The 16,388-nt window shown below is 43.8% G+C and overlaps 1 protein-coding gene across 1 annotated transcript in view; it reads right to left on the bottom strand.

The window, feature by feature from the left end:
* Positions 1 to 16,388, bottom strand: part of LOC123754206 (histone deacetylase 4) — a 99,069-nt gene that overhangs the window by 73,772 nt on the left and 8,909 nt on the right. The window contains 2 exon segments of the mRNA XM_045736418.2: positions 8,423 to 8,536; positions 15,149 to 15,322. Coding sequence (XP_045592374.2) covers positions 8,423 to 8,536; positions 15,149 to 15,322 — 288 coding nt within the window.

Raw genomic sequence — 16,388 nt, 5'->3', positions numbered from 1 at the left:
ACCACTACAGGACACACACACCATACAACAGGGACAAACACCACTACAGGACACACACACCATACAACAGGGACAAACATCACTACAGGACACACACACCATACAACAGGGACAAACATCACTACAGGACACACACCATACAACAGGGACAAACATCACTACAGGACACACACACCATACAACAGGGACAAACATCACTACAGGACACACACCATACAACAGGGACAAACATCACTACAGGACACACACCATACAACAGGGACAAACATCACTACAGGACACACACACCATACAACAGGGACAAACATCACTTCAGGACACACACCATACAACAGGGACAAACATCACTTCAGGACACACACACACACACACCATACAACAGGGACAAACATCACTACAGGACACACACCATACAACAGGGACAAACATCACTACAGGACACACACACCATACAACAGGGACAAACATCACTTCAGGACACACACACACACCATACAACAGGGACAAACACCACTACAGGACACACACACACCATACAATAGGGACAAACATCACTACAGGACACACACACCATACAACAGGGACAAACACCACTACAGGACACACACACCATACAACAGGGACAAACACCACTACAGGACACACACACCATACAACAGGGACAAACATCACTTCAGGACACACACACCATACAACAGGGACAAACACCAGTACAGGACACACACACCATACAACAGGGACAAACATCACTACAGGACACACACCATACAACAGGGACAAACATCACTACAGGACACACACCATACAACAGGGACAAACATCACTACAGGACACACACACCATACAACAGGGACAAACACCACTACAGGACATACACCATACAACAGGGACAAACACCAGTACAGGACACACACACCATACAACAGGGACAAACACCAGTACAGGACACACACACCATACAACAGGGACAAACACCACTACAGGACATACACCATACAACAGGGACAAACACCAGTACAGGACACACACACCATACAACAGGGACAAACACCAGTACAGGACACACACACCATACAACAGGGACAAACACCACTACAGGACATACACCATACAACAGGGACAAACACCAGTACAGGACACACACACCATACAACAGGGACAAACACCACTACAGGACATACACCATACAACAGGGACAAACACCAGTACAGGACACACACACCATACAACAGGGACAAACACCAGTACTGGACACACACACCATACAACAGGGACAAACACCACTACAGGACATACACCATACAACAGGGACAAACATCACTACAGGACACACACACCATACAACAGGGACAAACACCACTACAGGACACACACACCATACAACAGGGACAAACCCGGCATTCATTACTGTTGTGAGAAATATGGCATGTTACACAAATCAATGATGCAAGTTACTTACTCCTTTCTATTGCTGTTCTAAAAATATATCCTGCCTTTTTCATCCTAGTTCGAGCTCAATGTGATGTTCTTAAATATTTATTAATAAAACATACAGTAAAGTTTACATTATTTTATTGGCACAAACTGTATTCGAATTCTCTTTAGTATTAGCTAATGTATTGCTAGCATTGTATGGTTGCCCCCCTTGATTTGTACCAGTTCATCTACTGTGATCTCCCTATTATTACAATTTAATGCTCATTTTGCTCTGCATGAGGTTTTCCAAGATGTATCTTATATCCCCCCTTTTGTATATCTTTAATGTACTCTTCTGTGGGGAGCCCCCAAAGACTCCCTGGAGCTGATATTAGCTATATTAGTGTGGGGCTTCAGTCATATGGAGTTCTATTCCTACCAGGAACCACGAGCCAGAACCTGATTTCCCTCAGGGAGGCGAAGGGATGTCATGTCTGCCATCGACCGGGGTTAGGAACCCAGAAAGGTAGGCGCCCCAAAACAAACCCCAACTGGTAGAAAGGTGCAACTCAAGACCGAGCAGAACCCAAGAACTCCCCGCAAGAAAAACAAGGTAACAAGCAAATCATCATCAACCTGACGTGCCGCTCATTCGCATCCCCCCCACCGTGGGAGGGGGGGACCTCTGCCCACTGAGCTGGCCACTAGACCACTTTTCGTCGACTGCAGCCGGCTCGAACTGACGTCTACTCTGGCTGCCATTTCCTATCAGGATTTTGCTACTCCGGCCTGTGGTGGCGTTGGGCAGCTCCTCCTCCTCTTGGAGGATGTGTGCTGGTGGTGCGGGCTTCTTCCCCTTCAATTCGTCCTGGAGTGGGTGCACTTGGGCGTGGTTGAGATGACTTCGTTCCTCAAGTGGGTTTCTCATTTGTTTCCAGGGCCGAAACAGGACTGTGCTTCGGTTCATTTTGGACTTGTCCCATCTGAAATGCTGGATTCCTCGCCTCTCGTTTTGGATATCCACTCTGTCCCAGGTCCGGCTTTTCTTGAAGCCAGGATTTGTGGATGGTGTCTCTGGACCTCCTGGACATGTATTGGCATGTCCCCATTCATCCAGGGTTCAAGGACTGGTTAAGTTTTGTGGTGGGGCAGCAAGCTTTCTGCTTTCGATGTTTTCCCTTCAAGCTAAATCTGGCACCTCGCGTTTTCACGTGTCTTATCCGGGTCATGGTGGCCCATTTGTGTCTTCTAGGTGTTCAGGTCTTGGCGTACCTCGACGACTGGTTGGTATGGGCTCCTAGCTGGTTCACTTGTCTACTCGTCAGGGGTTTGGTTCTTTCCCAGTTTGCCGGGTTCAGGTTTCTAGTGAACTGGAGGAAGTCCCATTTGGTTCCATCCCAGGTTCGAACTTGGCTGGGCCTTGTCTGGGATTCTCAGACAGTGTCCATGTCTTTTCCTCCTGCAGCGTTGCTCTGGCTGCAGTCCTGCCTTCGGTTGTTCCTGAGGTGGTCGCTGGTCACTCGGCGGTTGCTCTAGCAGTTGTGAGGGAGTTTGAACTTTGTCGTGCTGGTTTACCCACTGGGTCGGGTTTGGCCTCAGGGTCTGTTCTGGTTCCTTGGACTACTGGTGTCCCCACCTGCAGTCTTCTTTTCGGAGACAGTATGAAGTCTCTTGGCATTCTTTTTGACACTTCCTTTCTCTTTGTAGGTTGACTTCTATTTCTGTTTGTATTGTTTTGTCTTTCCTTGCTTGGCTCTTTCAGGACCGACATCTTATGCGGAATACTGTCACCTCTTATCAGGCAGTGCTGGCGGAGCCACTCCACCTTGTGTTTGGGGTAGATGTCACTTCAGCTCCGTTCCGTAAGCTTTCTCATGTGTGTTTCCAACTCCGGCCTGCTCATACGCCGCCTGAGCTGTCCTGGTCTTTGGATCGGGTGCTCTCTTTCCTCTCTCCTCCTCAGTTTGTTGTGGCCCTTTTGGTCTATGCCTGTTTTCAAACGGCTCTGTTTTTGTTGGCTTTGGCCTCTGGGGGTTGGTGAGCTTCATGCTCTCCTCCGGTGCAGGTGTTTCTGCTCTTTTGGTCTTGGTGGATGTTTTGTTCGTTTTTAGCCATCTCCTCCTTTTCTTGCGAAGAATGAGATAACAGGCTTCTGGAGGAGTCCATGGGTTATTGATACTTAGTTGGTCAGTCCGGGGCTGCATCATGTCTTGTGTCCAGTTGCAGCTTTACGCCTTTACCTGCGCGCCTCGGATTCTGTGTCTGTGGACACGCTTTGGGTTCATCCAAGAGACCCGAGCCCTGCTCCAGGGCTCGGGTCTCTCAGGTTGTCCGCAGGGTTATCAAGTCTAGCCAGCCTGCAGTCTACCCTCATGTTCATGACGTTCAGAAGTTTGTGGATCTTGTTGCTGTGTTTGGGAACATGTCTTGGGCTGACATCCGGGCACAAGAGGTTTTGGAGGTTGAAGTCGAGTCATGAGGTGCTTGGGGTCACCCGACTTTGCCACCCCGCGGGGCAGTAGTTGCCATGAATATAATTTTACACATTTATTTTGATGTTTCTCATTTGTTTCTTCTCTGGTTTTTTGCTGTAATATTTTTCAAAAGTGTGTAATTTGTGGAATTTATGTAGTTCAATGTGTGGAACATTGCTATGCTCAAAATTATGGGGCTCATATATGTGACATGTATATTATATTCTATGATCAATCAAACAGTGTTTAGCTGTTATTACACTATATACACGTTGTATATTCCTCTCTACATGTTTGTGCACCATAATGAACCACAAAGATCGTGTGTTGAGAGTTTATATACACAGAACAAGAATCCAAGGTCATCCTAGAACCCGAGAGCTGAGTGTGGCAAGGGCTGTCCCAAATACATTTTTACATAACTATTTCAGTGTTTGTGAACGGTTCAGATCTATTTTTTTACAGTAATTTTATTCAATAGTGTGTAATATATGAGATGTATGTAGTTAAATGTGTGGAACTTCACTATTCTGAAAAATATTGACCTCATATTTGGTGACACATATATTATATTCTTAGATCAACAAAACAGTGTTCTTGTTATTCTTATGCTATATATGCATGTTATATATCACTATCAACATTCATATGCACCATAACAAACTAATAAACAGTTCTGGTGAGTATGGTGATTTAACTATAACACAGCATGGAGCCCCAAGCAGACAACGCCAGCAGGCACATGATGCACAGCATGGAGCCCCAAGCAGACAACGCCAGCAGGCACATGATGCACAGCATGGAGCCCCAAGCAGACAACGCCAGCAGGCACATGATGTAAGACAATGCCTCCAATATTCTACTCATCTCACTATGACCAGCTACAAAACTGCTGTGATTATCATAATCCTGTCATGAAATCTTGAAAATGAATCAATTTCCATAACAAAATGAACATTGATGATGGAAAATAAGGTCATTTCATGATGTGTAAATGCAGGAAACAATGGCTGGGTGCTGTCTCTCTCTACCTCATGCTGTGAATATCATAACCAACATTGTGTTTACTGATATCTGAACAATGTACATCGTCTTTATGACAGTCAAGATCATTTATAACACTATCAATGCAAAATAATTTCAGTAACCTATTTTATTCATCATTACTAAGTGGTGCTGTGGCCCCCTAACTGCACAGCAGTGCTGTGCGCTACTCCTGCATCCGCCAGCCTTGGTCGCTCTCTCAGTACTAAGGCTCTCACAGCCAGCACGGATGCTGATGATTTTTTTCAAGATGGCGTCTGTTTACAGGAGTCCTGAGACACAGGATGTGAGCCCCGTGTACCCGCGAGAGTTTTGAATCGCTCCCTATACCTAAAAACGTCACATGGTGCTCTGTGCACCCTCGATCCAGCGCCACAAGGTGCTCTGCACAGTGCAGAGGTTAATGAATTTATAGAATAGGCTTGGTTCTGTTTTACATTTGTCTGTTATCCCTTTCTCAAAATTTCTTTCTGCCTCTCTTCTCACTGTTGTGTAGTTGTTTCTTGCTTCTTTGTATTGCTGGTATGTTTGAGGGTCTGGCCTCTTCCTATAGATTCCATTTTTGTATCTTTTGGTCTCTGGCCCTCTCACAATTTCAGTCCAACCAATCCTGTTTCCTAGTTCTGCATCTCTCTTTTGGTATAATTTTTCTTGTGCCTTTATCGTATATTTCTCAAAACATCTCATTTACTTCCTCACCTAAGAGCAAGTCTTTCCAATCAAATTCTTTAAAGAACACTCCAAGTTTCCCGCGGTGTCCTGTTCTGAGTTCAGGTTTTTCTACTGCTTTATTTTTCTCATTCCCTTCTAGATTATAAAGAAATGTATACTTTATATCCAACAGACCATAGTCACTTTTGCCCAAGAGTGGAAGGTATTGAATGTCAAATATCTCTCCCTCTTTCCTGGTAAATACCAAATCCAGCACTGATGGAACATCACCCTTCTCTCATCCTCGTAGCTTGTTTAACGTGTTGATACACGAATGTCTCCAGGATAAGGTTTATGAATCTACAGGTTCAAAAGTCATCCATTCTAACTTCATAGGCCTCCCAGTCTATGGACTTCAAATTGAAGTCACCAACTACCAGCAGACGTGATCTATCTTCATCCACTCTTACTATAATCTCTCATGATTGTTATGAGGACCTCTTGTCCCACTCCTCCTTTGTCCGTGTGTTGCATGACTGTGGACAGCGGGCATTTTTGATTATCAATTTATGATCTTGACTGCAGATCTCCAGCGCTATTATGTCAACTTTTCGTAGATTGTCAATCATTATTTTGTTTACTGTTAGGTGTTCTTTCACCAGCACAGCAACACCTCCATCTTTCCTAATTTTTCCTCTCCCATCTCTAAAATTAGTAGCCCCTTAGGAATATTACCGCATTTAAAATATCATCTTCAGGTTTCATCTCCATGAGTGCGACAATGACTGTCGTCTGCAGCTGTATTACATCACCTGGCTCCCGCAGAGATGTTGTACAATCACAGTCCAGGAGAACTCTCGATCATAGGGAAGAGGAGCAGACATGCTGCCACAGGACTACAACCTGAACACGAGCCCTATTGCATGAGCCATGTATCCTTCACACTATTGTATGAGGCATGTATCCTTCACACTATTGCATAAGGCATGTATCCTTCACACTATTGTATGAGGCATGTATCCTTCACACTATTGCATGAGGCATGTATCCTTCACACTATTGCATGAGGCATGTATCCTTCACACTATTGTATGAGGCATGTATCCTTCACACTATTGTATGAGGCATGTATCCTTCACACTACAGTATGAGGCATGTATCCTTCACACTATTGTATGAGGCATGTATCCTTCACACTATTGTATGAGGCATGTATCCTTCACACTAATGCATGAGGCATGTATCCTTCACACTATTGTATGAGGCATGTATCCTTCACACTATTGTATGAGGCATGTATCCTTCACACTACAGTATGAGGCATGTATCCTTCACACTATTGTATGAGGCATGTATCCTTCACACTATTGTATGAGGCATGTATCCTTCACACTATTGTATGAGGCATGATTCCTTCACACTATTGCATGAGGCATGTATCCTTCACACTATTGTATGAGCCATGTATCCTTCACACTATTGCATGAGGCATGTATCCTTCACACTACAGTATGAGGCATGTATCCTTCACACTATTGTATGAGGCATGTATCCTTCACACTATTGTATGAGGCATGTATCCTTCACACTAATGCATGAGGCATGTATCCTTCACACTATTGTATGAGGCATGTATCCTTCACACTATTGTATGAGGCATGTATCCTTCACACTATTGTATGAGGCATGTATCCTTCACACTAATGCATGAGGCATGTATCCTTCACACTATTGTATGAGGCATGTATCCTTCACACTATTGTATGAGGCATGTATCCTTCACACTACAGTATGAGGCATGTATCCTTCACACTATTGTATGAGGCATGTATCCTTCACACTACAGTATGAGGCATGTATCCTTCACACTACAGTATGAGGCATGTATCCTTCACACTACAGTATGAGGCATGTATCCTTCACACTACAGTATGAGGCATGTATCCTTCACACTATTGCATGAGGCATGTATCCTTCACACTACAGTATGAGGCATGTATCCTTCACACTTCAGTATGAGGCATGTATCCTTCACACTACAGTATGAGGCATGTATCCTTCACACTACAGTATGAGGCATGTATCCTTCACACTATTGTATGAGGCATGTATCCTTCACACTACAGTATGAGGCATGTATCCTTCACACTACAGTATGAGGCATGTATCCTTCACACTACAGTATGAGGCATGTATCCTTCACACTACAGTATGAGGCATGTATCCTTCACACTACAGTATGAGGCATGTATCCTTCACACTACAGTATGAGGCATGTATCCTTCACACTACAGTATGAGGCATGTATCCTTCACACTACAGTATGAGGCATGTATCCTTCACACTACAGTATGAGGCATGTATCCTTCACACTACAGTATGAGGCATGTATCCTTCACACTACAGTATGAGGCATGTATCCTTCACACTATTGTATGAGGCATGTATCCTTCACACTACAGTATGAGGCATGTATCCTTCACACTACAGTATGAGGCATGTATCCTTCACACTACAGTATGAGGCATGTATCCTTCACACTACAGTATGAGGCATGTATCCTTCACACTATTGCATGAAACAAGTATCCTTCACACCTTCACCAAAATCCCTAACCACAAAAGCAAAATGGAAAGGACAGTCTATAGTCTCTAGTATAAACACAAATACGAATACCTGTACAGTATCTTCAATCTATGCAGGGAAACCTAAATTTAGATTTTCTAAGCACCAAGGACAAACAATGCATAGGAAATTCCAGTTATTAAATGTTAGTATTAATGCACATGCATAGCTCTCTTTGAATCAAATACTAGATAAGAGAATGTTTGACTCACCTCAGGAGTTTTATCGGTTGCAATAGCTTGAGCAACTGCAGCTTCCGTTTCTTCAGCCACATTTTCTACATGGTTCTTGCTTCCTGAACGGGTCAACACTGTCTGCCGAATGTGCTGAAAATAGTATATATTTGTTTATCTCTAATATAACACACCGATTAATACATCTAATTATCAATATTTCTAATTATACAGTGCAGTACTGGTGTAAAAACATTAATGATAAATTACAATTGCCATAATTAATCTATATTCCTCTGTACAGTGGACCCTTCAAAATCCAGATCAAACCTTTCCACACCCAACCTGGAATTAAATGAATTTTGAACTTTGGAATACTGTACAGGTAATTGAAATTTTTTGGCTTTTATCACCAAACTCTATTTTTTTTATGGCAATGATTTTGTGGGTTTTTATTTAATGAGTACTGTATGAGTAAAATTATGAAACCTTAATTTCTAAACTTCTCTCTCTCTGTCGCACAGGCTGCCTCTTTGTAACACTGAGGCAGCATAACATGTTACAGTACTATGTGATGCCATCTATTAAGCCTCGACAGTCACCCTGTACAATAGAGGCTTTTAAGTTCTCTATGGCCATGGTTGATGCCATACCTTCAGCTACAGGTTGTAACTGTGCACCACCAACAAGCAGTCCCAGGCAGCAATGTTTCATTAAACACTGGTAAAAACATTATTCATTTACTCATACATCAAAGCTTTCAATGTTTTTCTGTCAATTCTCTTACTATCAATGCTCTTTCTTTATTAACACACTCCATAATCTGATTACTTTGCTTGTATATGTCAGAAACAGTACTAGCATCAAAACCATACTCCTCTGTCAGCTGTTTGCCTCCCCCAGCCACATTACCTGGTTGATACCTGGTTGATGGGGTTCTGGGAGTTCTTCTACTCCCCAAGCCCGGCCCGAGGCCAGGCTCGACTTGTGAGAGTTTGGTCCACCAGGCTGTTGCTTGGAGCGGCCCGCAGGGCCACGTACCCACCACAGCCTGGCTGATCCGGAACTTCTCTTAGAAAACTGTCCAGTTCTCTCTTGAAGATGTCCACGGTTGTTCTGGCAATATTTCTTATAGTCGCTGGTAGGACGTTGAACAACCGCGGACCTCTGATGTTTATACAGTGCTCTCTGATTGTGCCTATGGCACCTCTACTCTTCACTGGTTCTATTCTGCATTTTCTTCCATATCGTTCACTCCAGTACGTTGTTATTTTACTGTGTAGATTTGGGACCTGTCCCTCCAGTATCTTCCATGTGTATATTATTTGGTATCTCTCGTCTCCTTTCTAGAGAGTACATTTGGAGAGCTTTGAGACGATCCCAATAATTTAGGTGTTTTATCTCGTCTATGCGTGCCATATATGTTCTCTGTATTCCCTCTATTTCAGCAATCTCTCCTGCTCTGAAGGTGGAAGTGAGTACTGAGCAGTACTTGAGACGGGACAACACAAGTGACTTGAAAAGTACAACCATTGTGATGGGATCCCTGGATTTGAAAGTTCTCGTAATCCATCCGATCATTTTTCTGGCTGACGCGATATTTGCTTGGTTATGCTCCCTAAACGTTAGATCGTCGGACATCATTATTCCCAAATCCTTGACATGCTGTTTTTCTACTATGGGAAGATTCGATTGTGTTTTGTACCCTGTATTATGTTTCAGATCCTCATTTTTGCCGTACCTGAGTACCTGAAATTTATCACTGTTAAACATCATGTTATTTTCTGCTGCCCAATCGAATTCACATTTCCACATTTCATTCATGTAATTCATCAATTCATCAATTCATGTGAATTCACATTCACATTTCCCTATTATTAACTTGGCTTTCTTATCCACAGAAACACTCTTCCTTTCATCCTGCCCTAGCCTGTTGTGCCCTGACTGAGACCCTGGGTGTCTTGGGCCATCAGCTGGTAATGTGTGGGGCATATTGCTACTGGAATTTTCCTGCAGTAACAATTGTTTGCAATAATTCCATCAAAGTTATAAATCTGTCCAAGAAGTTGTCTGTTTCTCTTGGTTTCTGTGGTTGTCTCTCGTGTCCCCGGCTTCCCTTTGGCTTTTTGAGCCAGGTTCTGATCCTGGTCCCTATCAGGCACTCCTGGGTAATTACTAGGATGAAGCATCGGGAAGCTACCAAGTGTCATACCAGAAAGAGGAGTTTCATTACAATCAACAATCAGTGATTCTTAATCTTGCTCTTTTAATTATAAATATTTCAAAAAGTGCTCTTGTATTTTAAAATTGCTTTACGAAGCTTGTACCTGTATACCTGTTGATGATTCCAAGGATCTGCATCCCCACAACCTGGTCTCCAACCAGGCCACCTGGTTGGAGACCAGGAGGCCTGGTTGCATTGGTTGGTGGTCTGCACTGCACTGGTTGGTGATCTGGTCAACTAGGCTCTTCAGCATTTCTACTCACAGCCTGATGTACAAGTTACAGCCTGATTAATCAGGTATCCTCTGAAGGTGTTCATCAAGTTCTCTTTTGAACACTGTGAGAGTTCAACCAGTTATGTTCCATATGTGTAGGAATGTTGAAAAGACTTGGGCCTCTGATGTTGATCAAGTTCTCTCTCAGTGTGTCTATTGCACCTTTGCTTTTCAATGGTGCTATTTGGAACAGTCTGCCATGCTTTCTGGTGTATGTGGTGTTATTTTTCTGTGTAAATTTGGAATCAGTCCTCCTAGTATTTTCCAAACATAAATTATTATTATGTATCTCTCCCACCTGTGCTCTAAGAAACAGATTTAAAATTTTTAAGTGGTCCCAATAATTTAAAGATGATAAGTAGTACTGAAGAGTACCATCAATTCCTATAAAGTATTGGAGTTGGTCTTCACCGGAATCGACAGATGTTCCAATAGTTTTGTAATTAAGTAAGTTGTTCTCGAACCTTCTAGATCCTTGAGAAATCATGCACAAAGTCACGCAGACTCATATGGGCCCATAGGTATACCGGACCAATGGCCATGTAGGATCCATTTGATGTAGGATATAATGAATCTGAAGTTATTCTGATAAGATTCTGATAAGAAATTCTGATAAGATTCTGATATGATTTTGATATGATATAGAAAGAATTCATTACGTACTTAGAAAATAAAGTTGATAAAGTGGGTAAAATTTCCCACAGGAACAACAGACCCGAAGGGACACGGAACTGAACCTGGGGAGGGGCCGACACCAAAACCAACTCATACCTAGAGGAGGGGGGGGGGGGGGGAGGGGGGAAACTCTACTCCATGTAACAGTAAGCCCCACTCGGAGGGTAGGAAACCCCGGGAGGGATCCAATGGGGCCCAAGGCCCCCAACCCCAGGAACCTCCACACCAGGACCTGGGGCTGAATCATCCTCCAAAGCCCTGGCCTCAAAAGAAAAAGCCGGGGCAGTTGTAATACACTAAATTAAGGGGGGCCCACTGATCAGACCCATACGCCACGGCTGGAGGAACCGACTCGAATGCCTCCATCGCCACCCCAGAAGGGGCATGGGGCATCCCCGGAGACTGCCCGAGTCTCAAAACCAGCTAAACCCCGCCCCAACCCCGAAGCTCTCAGATGCTTCAGAGCCAGAAGCAGGAGGAGGACCAGAATGCACCACAGCATATACGGACACATAACATACAACATAACAGAGAACATATACGGCACGCATAGATGCGATAAAGCACCTAAATTATTGGGATCGTCTCAAAGCGCTCCAAGTGTACTCACTAGAAAGAAGGCAAGAGAGAGATATCAAATAACATAAATATAACGTGGAAATATAATATACAGTAATAATATTATAATATTATAATATAATATATATAATTATATAACGTGGAAATTACTGGAGGGGCCAGGTCCCAAATCTACACAGTAATATAACAACATAGTACTGAATGAATAATATGGAAGAAAATGCAGAATAGAACCAGTGAGGAGCAGGGGCACTATAGGCACAATCAGAGGACACTGTATAAACATTAGAGGTCCACGGTTTTTCAACACCCTCCCAGCAAGTATAAGAAATATTGCTGGAACAACCGTGGACATCTTTAAGAGAAAACTAGATAATTTTCTCCAAGGAGTGCCGGACCAACCGGGCTGTGGTGGATATGTGGGCCTGTGGGCCGCTACAAGCACCAGCCTACTGGACCAAACTCTCACAAGTCAAGCCTGGCCTCGGGCCAGGCTTGGGGAGTAGAAGAACTCCCAGAACCCCATCAAGCATGAATCAAGCAGGTAAGCAGGGGAAGAACGAGGGGTTGGGGACCGAACAAAGACTGAAGTGACCTACACCCCCAAGTCCGGATCCCTATAAGCAAAGCGGGGCAGCCTCGGGGCATCCGAGGAAGCAACCAACCGAGCATGTTGCAGCAACCTATATCCAGCATGCAACACCTGAACCGCCTGCACCCAAAGAATGTCATCAGTAGATTGGGTGAATTGAGTCACAAACAAGCAACAATGCTCGCAGGACTCAGGGTCGAAGGTGTCACCAACCCAACAGGCAGTATGGCAGAGGGAAAAACAATGAGCGTCCCCCTAAAACACGGAAACAGAGCAACCCTCAAACTTGCACAAGGCGAGAGGGGACCCAGGAGTCGCATCCATCAGACCCCATGCACCCCCACGGGGATTCCCAGGGCCCTTAGACTGGTATTGCTAAGGGTAAGCCCAGGCAGGGTACTACTAACCGGCGCCCAAGCCTACCAAACAAACTGCTAAAGCTGACTCTCTAGGACGTGACTACTCACGGGACCAAGCAGGGGGTTACCACGGAACACGGGAGGTCAAAAACTCCAAGATAACGGGGGCAAGGGACACAAAGGCAGACACCCCCCACCAGGCAAAAACAAAAACGAAAAGAAAAACCCCGCAAGAGGACAACGTACCCAGGAGAAACAGAGCTGGCTGCTGTAATAGGTGAAAACTAGCTGCGCAGTACCCCGCGCCCCTACCAATCAAAAACTACCACTTAACCCAAGGTTTAACCCAAGGTAAACAAGGGAGGAAACCCCCACACACTCGGGGCGGTCAATCACCAAGCAGCAATAGACCACAGAGGTAGACCCCAAGGTGACTTGTGGAAGAGAGCCCCCAAGCTTCAAGGGCAGTACTTACAGGGCACTCAGGACTAGGGAAGGGAACCCTAAGCACATGCAGCCCGAATACCTGTGAATATTACTCCCAGCTCGCACGCCACCATAGGAGCAGTTCTGGACACAAGACACAGCACAACAAGAGAGAATCTGGAACTAGAGCCACATGACTGAGCCACTATCACATCAGCCGAGAACTAGGGTGTGGATTGCCAGCGCAAGGGGTCTGGGGCTCCCCTTTACCCATCTCGGGGAGGAGGAAGCTACGCAGACATGTGGCGCGAATCGTGTGACATCATGCTCATTTGCTCGTTTTCAATTGGGGAGTTCTGTCCACTCGTTAGTCTTCTTTAGTTGTTTTAACCAGAATAGGGGTTTGTTTTGAGGCACTTACCTTTCTGGGTGTCTGGCCCGGTCGATGGCAGACATAGAATGCTCCTAATCCCATGTGCAATTCTATAGGCCATTGTTCCTCGTGCCTCTCTGAGGGGGGGCCAGATTCTGGCTCGTGGTTCCTGGTAGGCCTAGAACTCCACCCACATTGACTGATGCCAAAGTCTTAGCATATTAGCATATCGGCCTGAATAGCTCCGTGGAGCGGAAGGGGCTCCACCAGAAAAGAATTTATTTCTTCTGCGCTTCTGCTTTCATTTAGACAAGTTTGGCTCTGCAAGGTTCAGTTTCAGCTTCTCTGTCTTCTTTTGGAAGATCTCATCTAAATGACCTCTATTCCTCATCAATTTGTAACCTTTGTAACATTACTATACTTTGTAAGGTGGTGGAGTTATCTAGCAAAGTAAAGTTTCAATAAGCTTTGGTTGTTTCTTTTATTATTGGGTTAGTTCTTTTGGCACTTTGGGGTTTGGTCTCATTTTTAAACCATGCAGTGGTTTGCTTTGATTTGCCTATCTTTCTGGGTGCCTTCCCTGGTGATGGCAAAGATGATATCCTTTCAATGTAAGGTGATCATAGACCATCGCTCCCTTCACTTTTCTGAGGGGGCCAGGTTCTGGCTCGTGGTCCCCGGTAGGCCTAGAATCTGATGACATCTGATGATACTAGATAGTACGGCACTTAATCAGTGATGATAGCTTCAGGCAGCCAACGAGGCTCCCCACAGAAATGCTATACTATATAGCGGCAACCTTCAAGTAAAAGACGGTTGCCATCTGAGGCCTTGACATAATAAAACAATGGACTCTGTGCACACTGACATTAACACTTCTTTACCTGTCCTGGCAAAAGGATCAGAAACACTTATGCACATGCAGACGAGGAGTCACAATAATGTGGCTGAAATATGTTGACCAAACCACACACTAGAATGTGAAGGGATGATGACATTTCTTGAGAATGGTCACAATCACACATTCTCAAGTCACAATCGACTTGAGAATGATCCAGGACAGACCGAAATGTCGTCGTCCTGTCACTTTCTAGTGTGTGGTTTGGTCAACACTTATGCACATTTTCTCTTATTTAGAAAGTTCATTTTCTACTATTTAGTTTTAGAAACTCTTATTTTGAAGTTTCAACATTTTTACGCAAGTTTCCCTCTTCAAATCTGAAGATATTAAAATCCTAAAAAACTGCAAACAGTATAGTAAACCTGTTTGAGAAGATGGTGGTCCAAAGCATGCTTGGGATCGTACTGGTGGGCGGAAGGATGTCCATGAGGCAGGAACGTTGGAGGCTGACCCTGCAGCACTGGGTGACCTAAGGGTAGTGGGGACGAATGCGTTCTACTCAATGGTCGCTGATGAACAGATCGGCCAGGTCGAACCTGCAATAAGACACTTTATTACATCCTGAAATTCAAAAAGAACCAAACATGGCAGATGGAATTCAATGAAAATAAATGTCAGGTAATTAAATGGGAAATAAGCAAAAACCAGCCCCGTTGAACCTACAAATTATGTGACAATATACTAAAGACCTCTGACAAAGAAGAGATTTATGCTGCAAATTTTGGAATGATGTTAAACATAGACAGATAAATATTAAAGAAACTGTTCACAACATTCAAGAAATCAAAATTGAAATATGCAACAGTGGTGTGGTACCCATATCTTAAGAAGTAGAAACATGAAATGGTGCAAAGACATTGTACCAAATAGTTTTTAGAACTTAAAAACATGAGCTATGAAGAGAGGCTGGCTGTGTTAAACATACCAAGGCTGGAAGATAGGGTAAAAAGAGACAACACGATTACTATGCACAAAATAGTAACAGGAACTGAAAAAATAGGCAAGGCGGCATTTTTAAAACCTGCAACTTCAAGAACAAGAGGCATAGATTCAAGCTAAGGAAATAAAAGTGTGAAAAGCACATATGAAAGCTCTCTTTTGCAAACAGAGTTGCAGAAGTTTGGAACAGGCTAAGTAAGTTAGCAAGGCCTGCTTTCATATCTCTCACTGTATTTCTTACTTCTAAACTTCCCTTCACCTATGCCTCTCCTTCCTCTTTACTTAAAAAAAAAAAAAAAAAAAAAAAGTTAAGTAAGAAGGCAGTGGATGCCAAAACCATCAATATTTTCAAAACATCACATGGCAAAGATTATAGAGAAAACAAAACACTATGAGCATAGCTCTCATCCTGTAACTACATCAAGAAATTAAGCTTAGGTACCATGGACTTTTGATTTAGCGAACCTCGGTTCGGCGAATCTCTGGTTTGGACACAAACTTTCCACGCGGATTTACTCACCCGATTCGACAAACTTTTGTTCGTTGAAGCGGAGCATGTGCAGATTTGCTTAGGATGTTAGGACACAGTTCACAGACTGGAGGAATACTTGCCCATCATATCATAGGTAACAAATTAAAGATTTCCTGAATGAAATCATCCCT

This window comes from Procambarus clarkii, chromosome 1, assembly GCF_040958095.1.
Source record: "Procambarus clarkii isolate CNS0578487 chromosome 1, FALCON_Pclarkii_2.0, whole genome shotgun sequence".
In the NCBI taxonomy this organism is placed as follows: Eukaryota; Metazoa; Arthropoda; class Malacostraca; order Decapoda; family Cambaridae; genus Procambarus; species Procambarus clarkii.
The sequence above is the reverse complement of the archived record's forward strand: the minus strand, read 5'-3'. Positions and strand labels throughout refer to the sequence as shown.